This window comes from Rhincodon typus, chromosome 6, assembly GCF_021869965.1.
Source record: "Rhincodon typus isolate 14 chromosome 6, sRhiTyp1.1, whole genome shotgun sequence".
Taxonomy (NCBI): Eukaryota; Metazoa; Chordata; class Chondrichthyes; order Orectolobiformes; family Rhincodontidae; genus Rhincodon; species Rhincodon typus.
The window spans coordinates 50,518,504-50,532,716 of NC_063337.1; the positions used below are offsets into that span (position 1 = coordinate 50,518,504).

Below are 14,213 nucleotides of genomic sequence, written 5' to 3' on the forward strand. Positions count from 1 at the left end.
ACTCATGACATCATGCTTTCATTGGTCTGAGTCCAGGTAGCCCTCTCAATCAGTTCCTTATTTCCTGTCCTGCTGTCCTCCCACTCTGGAGGCTTTATTTCTTGGAGATAACCTTAATTAAAAGGCATCTCTTTCCCACTCTGCCCAAATTCTCATTTTGATCCAAAATCCCAGTTACTCACGCTCAGTCACACTCTGACAAAGTCATAAGAATAGAAGAACATAAGAACAAAGTGCAGTCTCACTTACTCTGACTGTGTGCTTTGAACAAGCACTTCTTCTCCAGAGATAGCAAGAACTGCCAATGCTGGAGTCAGAGATAACACAGTGTGAGCTGGAGGAATACAGCAGGCCAGGCAGCATCAGAGGAGCAGGAAAGTTGACGTTTCGGGTCAGGACCCTTCTTCAGAAATGGAGATGGGGAAGGGAGCTCCGAAATAGAGAGAGGAGGGGTGGGGCTGGGGAAGGTAGGTGGGATGGTGATAGGTGAGTGCAGGTAGGCAGTGGTGAGGATTGGTCAGTGAGGTGGGAGGAGTGGATAGGTGGGAGAGAAGATGGACAGGTTGTGCCAAGTCAAAGAGGCGGAGATGAGAGGGAGGGTTAGTCACGGAATGAGGCCGGTGGTGGAGAGATTTTGAAACTGATAAAGTCCACATTGAGTTATAGGCTCCCAAGGTGGAATTTGAGGAGCTGCTCCTCCAATTTCCAGGTGGCATCAATATGACACTGCAGGAGGCCCAGGATGGACATGTTACACACAGAGTGGGAGGGGGAGGGGGAGGTGAAATGGTTTGCAACTGGAAAGTGTTGTCGTTTGTCGTGAACAGTGTGCAGATGCTCAACAAAATGGTCTCCGAGTCTCCGCTTGGTCTCACTGATGTAGAGGAGGCCACATCGGGAGCAGCGGACGCAATAGACCACATTGATGGATTGCAGGTGAACCCTTGATTGATGTGGAAGGTTTTTTTGGTCCCTTGAATGGAGGTAAGGGGGGGAGGTGTAGGGGCAGGTGTAGTACTTCCTGCGGTTGCAGGGAAAGGTGCCGGGGTGGTGGGGCTAGTGGGGAGTGTGGAGCGGACAAGGGAGTCGCGGAGAGAGCGGTCCCTAAGGAAGGGGTGGGGAGGGAAATATACCTTTGTTTGTAGGGTCAGATTGCAGGTGGTGGAAGTGACGGAGAATGATACATTGAATACTGAGGTTAGTGGGGTGATATGTGAGGACAAGGGGGATTCTGTCTTTGTTTTTGTTGCGGGAGGGGGTGTGAGGGCAGAGGTGCGGGAAATGCAAGAGATGCGGTCAAGAGCATTTTCAACCACCGAAGGGGGGATGTTGTGGTCCTTGAAATACGAGGACATCTGGGATGTTTGGGAGTGGAACGCTCCATCTTGGGAGCGGATGCGGCGGAGGTGGAGGAATTGGGAGTAGGGGATCGCATTCTTGCGGGAAGGTGGGTGAGAGGAGGTGAGGTGTAGGTAGCTGTGGGAGTCGAAGGGCTTGAAATAGATATCAGTTTCAAGGTGGTTACCAGAGATGGAGACAGAGAGATCCAGGAAGGAGAGGGAGGTATCAGAGATGGTCCAGGTGAACTTGAGGTTGGGGTGAAAGGTGTTAGTAAAGTTGATGAACTGTTCAAGCTCCTTGTGGGAGCACAAGGCAGCACTGACACAGTCATCAATGTAGTGGAGGAAGAGGTGAGGATAGTGCCAGTGTAGCAGCAGAAGAGGGACTGTTTCACGTATCCTATGAAGATGCAGGCATAGCTTGGGCCATGCGGGTTCCCATGGCCACCCCCTTAGTGTGTAAGAAGTGGGAGGAGTTGAAGGAGAAGTTGTTAAGGGTGAGGGCGAGTTCAGTTAAGTGGATGAGGGTGTCGGTGGAGGGGGACTGGTTGGGCCTATGCGAGAAGAAGAAGCTCTATTAGGTGAATGGAAAAATCAATTACAGAAATAGCCTCCCACAGATGAAGTGAGAGAGAACACATTTTGACTTTAGCACAAGAATTGTTAGTCTGCCCTCATGTCATAACGTGAATAAAGTGAAATGCTATAAATTGGGGTTGATGTACCAAGGTACATGCTTACAAATCCTGCTTTGCCACTGACGTTTGCACCAGTCTCCATAAACGTTACCATTCGCACCATTAAAATGAAACTAAACTCAAAGCTGTAAACTTCTACAGTGAGCACATTCTGTAAAATGAAAACCTGTCAATTGGATGAAGGGGAGGGCTTTTAGGCCATCCACACGGGCAATGCCGTTGCGACATCAATCGCCACAACCTCTCCACCCCTCTCACTTGCTCTAACCTCTCCCCCACAGAAAGTGCAGCCGTCCGCTCCCTCTGCTGCAACCCTAACCTCACCATCAAACCCACGATTAAGGGGGTGTGCAGTTGTGGTATGGCGCACTGACCTCTACATCGCCGAGGCCTGGCACCAACTCTCTGACACCTCCTCCTACCGCCCCCTTAATCATGACCCCACCCCTGAACACCAGGCTATTATCTCCCAGATCATCCATAACCTCATCACCTCAGGTGACCTCCCACCCACAGCCTCCAACCTCATCCTTCCTCACACCGCCCGTTTCTATCTCCTTCCCAAAATCCACAAACCCGACTGCCCTGGCCAACCCATTGTCTCTGCCTGCTCCTGCCCCACTATCTCTGCTTACCTTGACTCTGTTTTCTCCCCCAAGTCCAGGAACTCCCCACATACATCCGGGATAGCACCCACACCCTCTACCTCCTCCAAGACTTCCAATTCCCTGGCCCCCAACAGCTCATCTTCACTGTGGACATCCAGTCCCTATACACTTGCATTCCCCACATGGTTGGCCTAAAAGCCCTCCCCTTCATCCTCTCCCACAGGCCCAACCAATCCCCCTCCACTGACACCCTCATCCGCTTAACCGAACCAGTCCTTACTCTTAACAACTTCTCCTTCAACGTACTTCAAAGTACTTGGACCATCTCTGATACCTCCCTCTCCTTCCTGGACCTCTCTGTCTCCATCTCTGGTAACCACCTTGAAACTGATATCTATTTCAAGCCCTTCGACTCCCACAGCTACCTAGACTACACCTCCTCCCACCCACCTTCCGGCAAGAATGCGATCCCCTACTCCCAATTCCTCCACCTCCGCTGCATCCGCTCCCAAGATGGGGCATTCCACTCCCAAACATCCCAGATGTCCTCTTATTTCAAGGACTGCAACATACCCCCTCGAGTGGTTGAAAATGCTCTTGACCGCATCTCTTGCGTTTCCTACACCACTGCCCTCACATCTCCTCCCCGCAACAAAAACAAAGACAGAATCCCCCTTTCCTTCACATATCACCCTACTAACCTCAGTATTCAACGTATCATTCTCTGTCACTTCCGCCACCTGCAATCTGACCCCACAAACAATTTCCCAACGCATATTTGCCTTCCGTAGGGACTGCTCTCTCCGCGACTTCCTCTTCCGCTCACACTCCCCACTAGCCCCACCACATCCGGCATCTTTCCCTGCAACCGCAGGAAGTGCTAAACCTGCTCCTACACCTCCCCCTTCACCTCCATTCAAGGAATCAAAAAAACCATCCACATCAGACAGAGGTTCACCTGCACATCCGTTAATGTGGTCTATTGCATCCACTGTTTCTGATGTGGCCTCCTCTACGTCGGTGAGACCAAGCAGAGGCTTGGAGACCGCTTTGCAGAGTACCTGTGCTCTGTTCGCGACAAACGACAACGCCTTCCATTCGCAAACGATTTCAACTCCTCCTCCCACTCCCTGGGCGACATGTCCATCCAGGGCCTCCTCCAGTCTCACAATGACACCACCCGGGAACTGGAGGAGCAGCACCTCATATTCCGCCTTGGGAGCCTACAACCCGATGGTCTCAATGTGGATTTTTCCAGTTTCAAAATCTCCCCACCACCGGCCTCATCCCATGATCAAACCTCCCTCTCATCCCCGCCTCCTTGACCTGACACAACCTGTCCATCTTCTCTCCCACCTATCCTTGCCTCCCACCTCAATGACCAATCCCCACCACTGCCTACCTGCACTCACCTATCATCTTCCCATCTACCTTCCCCAGCCCCACCCCTCCTCTCTCTATTTATTTTGGAGTTCCCTTCCCCCTCCCACATTTCTGAAGAAAGGTCCTGACCAGAAGCGTCAACTTTCCTGCTCCTCTAATGCTGCCTGGCCTGCTGTGTTCCTCCAGCTCCACACTGTGTTATCTCTGACTCCAGCATTGCCAGTTCTTACTATGTCTGTGAGAAATCACTTGTTTTTCTTAACTTCCTGCTACAATAATCAGCACCTAATTCAGGCAAGGAATTTCAGCTTGATGAATAACTGCCACTATCAAGCAGTTGCCTGTTTAGCTAGGTTATTTTAATTTCCGTAGAGGCTATTGATTCTATTGATTCTATTGATTCTGATTCTGACTTTTACTCTACTCTGAATTGCCACTTTGACCCAAATTTCCAGAGACTTACTCCAGTGAAGTCTCCCTTACTCTGATTGTGTGGCTTACTGATGTTGAAGATAATAAGCCAAGTTATAGCTCAGTTGGCTCAGTTTATAGCACTCTTGCTTTAGGTCACATCCTACTTCAGCAGCTAGAACTTAAAAATCGAATACATAAAGGGAGTACTGCATCATCAGAGGTGTCATCTTTCAGGTAGGACTTTAAACCAGAGGTCCAGCTGCTTTCTCAGGTAGATGCAAAAAAACACAACACACAGCATTTTTAAATAGAGCATGGAAGTTAACTCTCATGATCAGGTTAATATTTATCCTTCAACAAATAAAATAATTTATCCAGTCATTATCTCATTTAGATGTGTGCAGATTGGCTGCTGCATTTCCGACATGACAACAGTGGCAACAATTCAAAAGTATCTGACTGGATTTAAAATATATTGGGATAACCTGAAGTCGTGAAAGGAGCTAAATAAATGTAAGTCATTAGTTTCGAATGGTTGCTGTAAAACGCACCTTCCCGATTCACAACCTCTACTACCTAGAAGGATAATGGAAGCAGATGCGTGTGAATCCAGCCATCTTAGAGTTCCCCTCTAAGCCACACTGCAACCTGAACTGTACAAGGGGTTCTGCTATAACACGATAGATGTGCTCCTGAGAAAAGATGCGCTATAGAAAATCGTGCTATAGAAATATTGGGGCCTGTGGGGAAAAGGTTGGCGGGGGGGTGGGTGGTGTTGGGTTAGGGGCTGACCAACAAAAACTATCACTCAACATGAATCAAGAATCACTCAAAAGTGTAACACAAAGGATAACAGTTTGAACAAATGTTTAATTCACACGTAATAATGAAATAACAGTAAATTTATCACTTTATCTTGAAAAAATGTCAAGATGACTTGATGGGGGAGGAGGTTCTGAGGTAGCTCTGTTGTTAATGCAGTGACTGAGGGTTGTCAGCATCATCATCATCACCTTCAGGAGCAGTTTTGTTTACAGGGTTAGGGTGAAGAATAGTTAATCCAGAAGTGGATGGCTGTTTCTTGGTGGTTGGTTTAGAAAGGACATCCAGTTTTTGATAATTTGCCCTTTTTCTTTGTTCATGAAGAAGCGGTTTGTAACAGCTTCATAAACATCAACAATAAGGTCAGAAAAAATTTGCCCCATCATCCAACCTCTTTTGCGTGACCTAAAGTAGATGCCTAGAGTAAACTTAAGGTAATCTTTCATGGCTCACGGGTTTGCAGAGTGGTACACCACCACAGGCTTAAGCTTTAAGTCTCCACTGGCATTGGCACCCAGCAGCACAGTCATATGATCCTTTGCCACCTTAAAGTCTGGAGCATGTGCTTCATTCATAGAAATGTAGGTTCTTGGTGGCATTCACTTCCAGTATAAACCTGTCTCATACAAACTGAAAATTTGATCTGAGATGTATCCTTCTTCATCAATTAATTTTTTTACTATGGGAGGAAATGCCATCGCATGCTCCTCTTCTGCGCTGGCAGCTTTGCCACATAACTTTACATTATGACAGGCATTGTGGTTCTTAAAACCAGAAAACCAGCCATTGCTAGCACTAAATGCAGGCACATCTGCAGGATTTTCAGTTTTTGTTGGATCTTCATAAATTGAGAAGGTTTTCTATTTTATGGTGAGAAAGGTGGTCCCAGATCGCTTCTTCGTTTGGTCTTTTATCCACACACTTAGAAGCCGCTCCATCTGCTCAAGTTCCTTTGTCCATGACCTCTCAGATTTGCTAGCACTCAGATTTGTTCCAGCAATACAGCTTGCTTTAATGTTTTCTGCACTGTCTCTAATGGTGTGTAAGGTAGACTCCTTCATTCCTGTTGCATGAGCATTATCACATGTTCTCTCACTATACTCAAAACGCTTTACAACAGCTAGCTTCTCTTTCAGCGTTATAGCCTTTCTTTATGTACACCACCCGCAATTTTATCACCAGGACGCATCCTGTTATCATTCTTGCCGTTTTGTCCTCGCGTTTTGTGGGTAACACAGCAGAATTGTACAGTATCTCTCACAAAGTGCAAAGATACTTGATGCCAGCATGGGGACTCTTTTAGCGCATGCTCAGGACAAAGCCCACGAACCGATCATGTGATGTCAACGTTGGGATCGCGTTATAGCCAACACAAAGTTTGTGTTTTACAAATACCATTCCCCTATTTGTCAATCGCGTTATAGCCAATTCGCATTGCTGGAACATGGGTTATAGGAGAACCCCTTGTATTGTCATTTCTTCACTATCACGGTGTCAAAATTCTGGAAACCGTATTGTGGATCTACCACGTATTCTGTGGACTGCAGCAGTTCGAAGCAGCGACTCACCACCACCTAATCAAGTGCAGTTAGAGACGGCAATAAATACTGGTCTGAGATGCCTAACTGCCCACATCTTGTAAACAAATATATTTGCAAAAAAAGTACTATTTCTTCTTTGGAAAGACTGCAATGCTCATAAGCTGATCACTATATTCCTTGATTTAGTCACCCATTCAAAGGAAATTCACAGGACCAGCAAAGACAAGGGAGAAGAAAAGAGCAAACAACATATGAAACAATTCAAAGTTGAAACAAAACAGCTTGAAATACAATGCTTATTTTCATATTTCTCTAAAGACCTAATAAAATCTCACCTCTTTGCCTTGTCCTTGTCATCTTCATCCATTAGTTCTCCTACTTAATGCTCTATAAAATGAAAAAGAAACTTCAATGTAACTTTCTATTAATGCAAAATCAGCCTCCCAAATATCTAATCAACTATCTGTTTTAACAGATTGTTGTCATTTGTGTTCATTAACTGCTTTCTTAAACACTTAGCTCCAATAAATTTCCTGTGTTGTGTACCAAAAAGAATTTTTTGTTGCATCCTACACAATTTTATGACTTGCACTCCGTCGTCAATGTTATAAAATTCAGCCCAGGAAGTAATAAATCAATGCAAGTATTTTGAGGACTGCTCATTAGCAGCATGCTAAACAAAGAAAAGGTGCTAATTTGAATAGCTATCAAAAATTAACACAGTGATCATAATGTGTATGTACCTTGTGCCCACAGACTTCTTGCCAACTTCATGCTGCCTGCTCATCTGAATAATATCAATGTTAAATCATGACTAACCTTGCTGCTGAATATTTGAAAGGAGGGCAAAGTCATGAATGGTGAGCACTACTGAAAGCTAAGCCTCACTGCTTAACACTAGCCTATGCTGTTTAAAAGGGGAAGTGAACTGTCACATAAGCAAGTGCAGGCAACCTGACCCGGAAAACATTGAAGAACGGCACAATCTGGGACTGAACAAATTCCAAGTTTGTTGCATGCTGTCTTGGCTTTGGTGGAATACAAGTAAGGAGGTGTCCTCTATCTGCAGGTGGCAAGGACGACCTCCAGATAGATGTAGTAGGAACGAAGAATCATGGAGCTCAATTACAAGGAATTAAGCACTAAGAATACAAGATGGAGGTGGCATAAGAAGTTCAAGAATATCACATGAGTTGTCAAGGTCAGTTAATGTCTCTTCAAATGTTGTATCCTACCAATTGCACTAAAAGCCTCAGAAATTGCTCAATTCACCATACTCTTATGGTTCACCTACCAATCACCTCTACTAATGAGGACTGATACATAAGATTCACGTACTCACCTTAATCTTGCACATTTAGCATTGGTTCAATCCTAATAATCTCATCGCAGTTTGCACATTGTCTGCTATTCAGCCAAATCAGCTAAACACATTGCACCACACTCACTAACATATTTCACTCTCTCTTGCAGGAAAAGGCAGAAACAACCAAAACCAGCAGGAGATAACAGCAGGGGCCAGGTATACCTGCATTTCCTATCTGGATGAGATTGTGCTGACCATTTTTGGGATGCTAATTGTGCCAGTGCAGCTGAAACCATTGAAGACAATGAAATTGTGCAATTTGGAGCTGCCGCTTCTGAGCCTGAACTCATGGTCATTCTCCAAGCCTGTCTGCATTCTGCTCAATCTTAATCCTGCTTCTTGCATCCAATCTCCTCCACATCCCACACCTTCTTTAGATTTACAAGTTATAGATGATTTATGCATGAACTTCTTATCTAATCCTGCCCAGTACCACAACCTTATCCATGTACCTTTGTTCTTTCAGAAGTGCAACTTTGCCAGGCAAGAACACAGTGGTGATGAAAATACGTGGAATGTATATTCTATGATTAATTTTATTCTTGCATTGCAGACAAATGAACACTTCGATCGTCAGCAACAGACAGAAGGTAAGGAATGTACAGATTGGTGAATGAGGAATCAGAGTTGTGGTAACTCGAATCACACATTCATCATGGGCAGACTAGGCAGGAAGGAGCCATCTCAGTTACTGCCCACATTGTCATTCTCCTCTCTACCTCATGTTTCAAGTTCTCAGTGCTAGCCCTGTAACTGCCTCTACTGTGGCTGCCATTCTCTAAATGTAAGGCTACACAGCAAATCAGCACAAATCTTGACACCCACTCCACCATGAAGTGGAGGAATCCTCCACAGTGCAGCTTACAGTGGAACCACTATTTCAGTACAGTATGGTCTGCTCTACCACATCTTAAATGGTAATGTAGCTTTCTTTGCATGTATACTGCACATTTACCAGAGCATCAGTCACATCATCTGTGGATCCCATGCTTCCCAATAGTCATTGCCTTGGTTTGCCATAATGGCTGAAATATAGCTGTCATGGCTGACTGATAAACAATGACCAACATGATGGTACAGTATGGTATGGCTATGGTAACACGCCAACTGGATGTCGAGGGATAGATTCCCTTATGCTTCTGTTACATGTCAGTGCTCGCATGCAGTATCAACAAAGCAATGTCCATGTAGCCAATGACAGCCTGCACCATGGAAAGCCTACGATTTTAGCAAAGCAATGTAGTCATTCTGCATGTCACTGTCAAGAGAGAATGAAATGTAGCTAGCTGTCAATGAATAGCAAGATTTACATAAAAGTGAACCTCTCAGGGTAAGCCCTTCTCCCACTCTCTCTTCCAGCAGCTTGTGATGCTCTGCATGGTCTCTATTCATTTTCCAAATTATGTGGTATTGTAATATTTGGAGTGTTCAATGAATTTTTAATTTTAAAACTTAAGTCAATTCTATCATAGACAGAGTTTACAGAACAAATCCAAAAGTTTTCCAGTTCCAACTAATAGAAGACCACTTCTAGGTATAAGTATACATTCACAGGTTTCACAGAATTTATTAAGGTATTTATACTAAGTATAAAGTAATGATATTCAATAATGCAGTGGTTAAATTGGTTCGTTTCTAAAGACCAACTTGTGACTTCTGGATGACTGGGTGTATTGACTGAAGTTGTTTCTCTGTCTTCTCTTTCTTTCCGCATCCACAGACAAAAGAACTGCATGATGTAAGTGTCTTTCATTCACCATAATTAAACAGAATATAGTATTAATGCCTCAATTATAAATTATGTAGCTAAACCATAAGTAATATTGAAACATAAGCTCAATCCTACAGTATTCTAAGAAAAATATCCACTCGTGCAGCTATGACCAGGAGCAACTGGTTCATTTAGAATCATTGAAGTCAACAAAAATTCCATCAGCTTAAGTCTCCCTGTATACTTTTGCAACTTGATGCAACTATAGAAAACAATAACCACTTGCAGAATTATACTAATAGCTACATGAAGTCAACTAGCAATTAAAGGCAGTTGACAAAATGCACTTGAAACAGGCACCGTAAGTAATTAATTCTTATTAATTTTATAGTGTTCATTAATAGCACTATGTGCGTCCTTTACGCTGCTTAACATGTTTTTAGGTGTGTAAAGTTAGAAAAATGTATTAGCTTAAACACTGAGCTCCAAAATGCACTGCTGGCACTATATCAATGCTGTATACAGAATGAGACCATGACCATGTATACCAGCTATACATATGGGGAGATGGTTGTGTAGGGGTAATGTCAGTGGAATAGACATCCAGCTTGTACTGTGATGACTTGGGTTCAAATCCCACCTTGCAGCTGTTGCAATTTAAGTCCAAATAATAAATCTGGGATTGTTAAAGCCAATTTCATTGATGATGACTTTGACAGCTGGCATTAATTGTTCTAAACAAAATCATTGGAAGATGTTCTGCCATCCTTACCCAGCTTGGTTTCCCAGTCCTAGCAAACCTCTCAGAACAGGGACAATTAGGGATGGGCAACAAATGCTGGTCTTGCCTGTGATGCCCATATCCCATGAAAAGAATAAAACATATCTCTAACAACTGATCACTACACTTATGCCCCTACTCTATTGCCCTCACTATGCTAATGTTCAGTGATTTGACCCACAGTGTCCACCACTTTGGATCCCTAAGGACCCTAATGGTGCCCAAGCATAGTCACAAATGAGCCCAATTTCTGGCCCTTAATATTTGTTACTCTGTTCTATTTTGAAGGTATTATTTTAATTTTAAAAGAAATCAATGTTTTACGGAATGTCACCTACACTTATCATTGGTGGTGTGTCAGCGATCAGAAAGAACGATAGCTATAGATTACATTTATTTGCTATCGTGTGTTTCTCGGATACCTGAGACTGCAAGTGGATAGAACAGACAGTGCTCTCAACCCACTCACATGTTGCAGCCTGTCAGAAAAGTTATTCTGCTTTTCATTTAATTCAAGCCAATATGGATAGATATTGTGGAATTTTGTTCAATTATCTTTCAGCTAAAGCATAAATTATATAAATTTAGCAAACTGCTTATAGCAGTACAAATAGAATTCTTTACGTGCACCTTATTTACAGTCTGTGAAAAGACTAAATGCTCTCATAGGCTTCCCTTGCTTCCTGCTTTCTGAGCATGTAAAATATGCAATAACCTTGCAGATTCCCAATGAATTGTTAACATTGCAACTGTATGTCTTTACTAGCTCCATGTTGGGGTATCCTACTGCTGATCTTCCTCCTTTTCTTGCTGCAGTTCAAAATTTGTAATGAACCACTTGAGTTGAAAGTTTTTGCTGATTAACCGGTTTGGTGAGTGCTTGGCTTGCTGCACACCGAGGAAGGAATCATGTGCTTGTGCAGATCTTAATGCAAAGAAATGCAAATTTCAGTTGGTTTATTGACCTGCATCCTAACAGTGCATTCCTATTACACTGAAGAATTTTAGAAAAGTGATTATCCAAGTTAGGGTAGTGATCCAAGTTGCCGGTCACACTTTTCCACATCCTCCAATCTGATGGAGTTAGTGGTGAATTTCAGCTTGATTACATCCAACAGACTTTCTGGAAAATGAAGCACAATGATATTGTATTGTCGCTGTAGCATCATGTGAATGACATTTTGATGATCTTGCTCTGTCAGGTGGTAAATCTTTCACCACAAATGGTCAATTCAAGGGAATGTATGTCAAATGTAAACAAGGTGGAGTCCCAATGCTAGAAATCTGCTCTCCCAAATGCTCAGGAAATTTATTAATGCAAGTGTTATACAAAGGAAAATCAGCAATTTTCTAACAATATCCATCTGATCTGACAACTGAATGCAACACCAGGTGACTACATTTTACTGAAATTGGAACGTAAATGTAATAAAGAAGAAAAAAAGTCTTCAGCAGTAGTGAAAGAGCATTTGCTACTTGACAAAGTGTATTTATTACTTCCATCCTCAATACTCATTTTAACAAACAAACCAATATTTAGTTTCATTGGTTAATAGAAAAGAGTTACAAAACACAGAAAGATGAACACAAAATTGAACATGAACGTGTAACCTTAAATATTGTAAATTATACCTTATCAAAATCTCCTTACAAGAATTTAATTACCTCTTCTGCATAAACATAATAACTATCCAAGATCCTAAATAATTGACAGGACTTTGCATGCAGCATGTAACATATCAAAAAAACTCTGGATAGAAAACGTCAATGGATAGAAAATCAAACGTAAAGAGCTCACATTCAACACATTTGCCATAATCTGTTCACAAGTATAAGGCTTTCCCTTAAATGACTAAACTAAAACTTTAAACATTAACCCGGATGTCCTAGATTGTGTGTAATTTGAGAAAAAAACATAAGATTTATCCCTGTAAACTTAGGGATACAAATTCTATTTGTAGTAGCTTGAACCAAATACACTTTAAAAATACTAAAATATAACAGAGAAGAAAATAGTTGTGAATGGAACTTGTCAAATAACTACATTGGTTTGGTTTTGTGTTGGTAATGAGGTTGAAATAGTCAGCATTCACCATCTTTACACCAACAAAACTGACAGCAACTTTGGGAGTCCACAAATGCACAGAATGATGCAGAAATCTGGAAGTTGTTTTCAGTGATTTGACATTCTCCAGTGGGTACACATTGATATACCCCACCTGATACACATGCACAAACACACTGCCTCCCATAACATAATCAATAGAAATCAACTGAATTGACTTTTTGGAATTTGACCTTCCACTCCTTCTGTTGTCAATTTCGCTGCTGAAGGAGATGCAACTAGGTTTTTAACCTCATAATTACTGTTAAACATCTTGAGAGTCTGCAAAAAGCTAATGTTATATTTGTGGAATGTCAAATATCCCCATTATGTTTTTAATTTTTCTAAAGTTTCCTTGTCATTAATTTTGTCTCTGTCTTAATCCAAACATAATTTAGTGCCTGAAATTTTCAATTAAAAGTGAACGACATTGAGTGCTTTGAACTTCCTGTGAAACTATCTCAATCTGATTTGCTCCTTGCTGATATCACTGTTGCTGCTGTCAGGAAATGAGTAAACCCCCTCACAGAGATCTCTAATCTTTATGAGCAGCTTTCTTCAAAGTCAGTGGTAAGTGCCATTGTTTAGCCACTGACCACGATATCTGGTCCAGTAAGTTTTGTTTAAGAATGGTGAGGGTTTTGGCATTACAAAGGCAGAGTATATTATTTGGGAAGCCGTTGGTTTATGGGACTAGACTTTATGCTCCCCAGCCAGTGAGTCTGAAAGCAGCCAACATGTTAAATCAAGCAAGTGGCCTGCCCTCAGCCTATCCACCTGCCTCTGCCAGAGGTAGGGATGATATCAGATGACCTGCATGTCAGATCTTATTGGGGGTTGACAACTTAAAGGCCTCATCGCACCACTGCCAAGATTAAACTGGTGATGGGAAAAGCTGACACCAGCCTGCCAACTTTCTCTGTGTGAGTTAAAATGTGGGTAGTGGAGATATCTCTCCCTAACTAGTCCCCTGAGCCAACTGGAGGTTTGCAGGCTCTCACATATAATTTAGCCCATGGTCCAGGATGAATGAACCTACATCTACCACAGAACAAACCTCCCTTGCAGTTTGCCTGAACAGCAAAGCCAACATATCATTTCACCCTGAAGACTAAAACCAGGGCAAACGGCAGTCAGTTTCTTATAAGCAGATTAAACAAATGCAATTGGAATGATTTGTGAAAAGAGCTAAATGATATTTCAGGTGACACTTGACTCGAATATACTGAATTTCTTAAGTGAACATAGTTTTGTTGTAAATTTATTTTGCAGTTGTACTTTAACTATACCGTGGCACCTTCCAAGACCTGTTCCTATGAAAAGTAAGATTCAAGTTGTGTCCAAAATGGAGTAGCCACTTTGCCTGTTCATGGCTACAGGTTCAAAGTACAAGATAGCCCCTTCTGTAATGTACAGCAATAACCTGATCTAGAAATATTCAAACA

General features: G+C 42.7%; 1 protein-coding gene across 1 annotated transcript in view; it reads right to left on the reverse strand.

Annotated features, from left to right (window-relative positions):
- The window catches only part of LOC109916311 (neuronal PAS domain-containing protein 2), a 131,700-nt gene that overhangs the window by 85,939 nt on the left and 31,548 nt on the right, over positions 1–14,213 (reverse strand). Inside the window, exon 4 of the mRNA XM_048597984.1 lies at positions 7,142–7,193. Coding sequence (XP_048453941.1) covers positions 7,142–7,173 — 32 coding nt within the window. The 5' untranslated portion in view covers positions 7,174–7,193. The remainder of the gene's footprint in view (positions 1–7,141; positions 7,194–14,213) is intronic.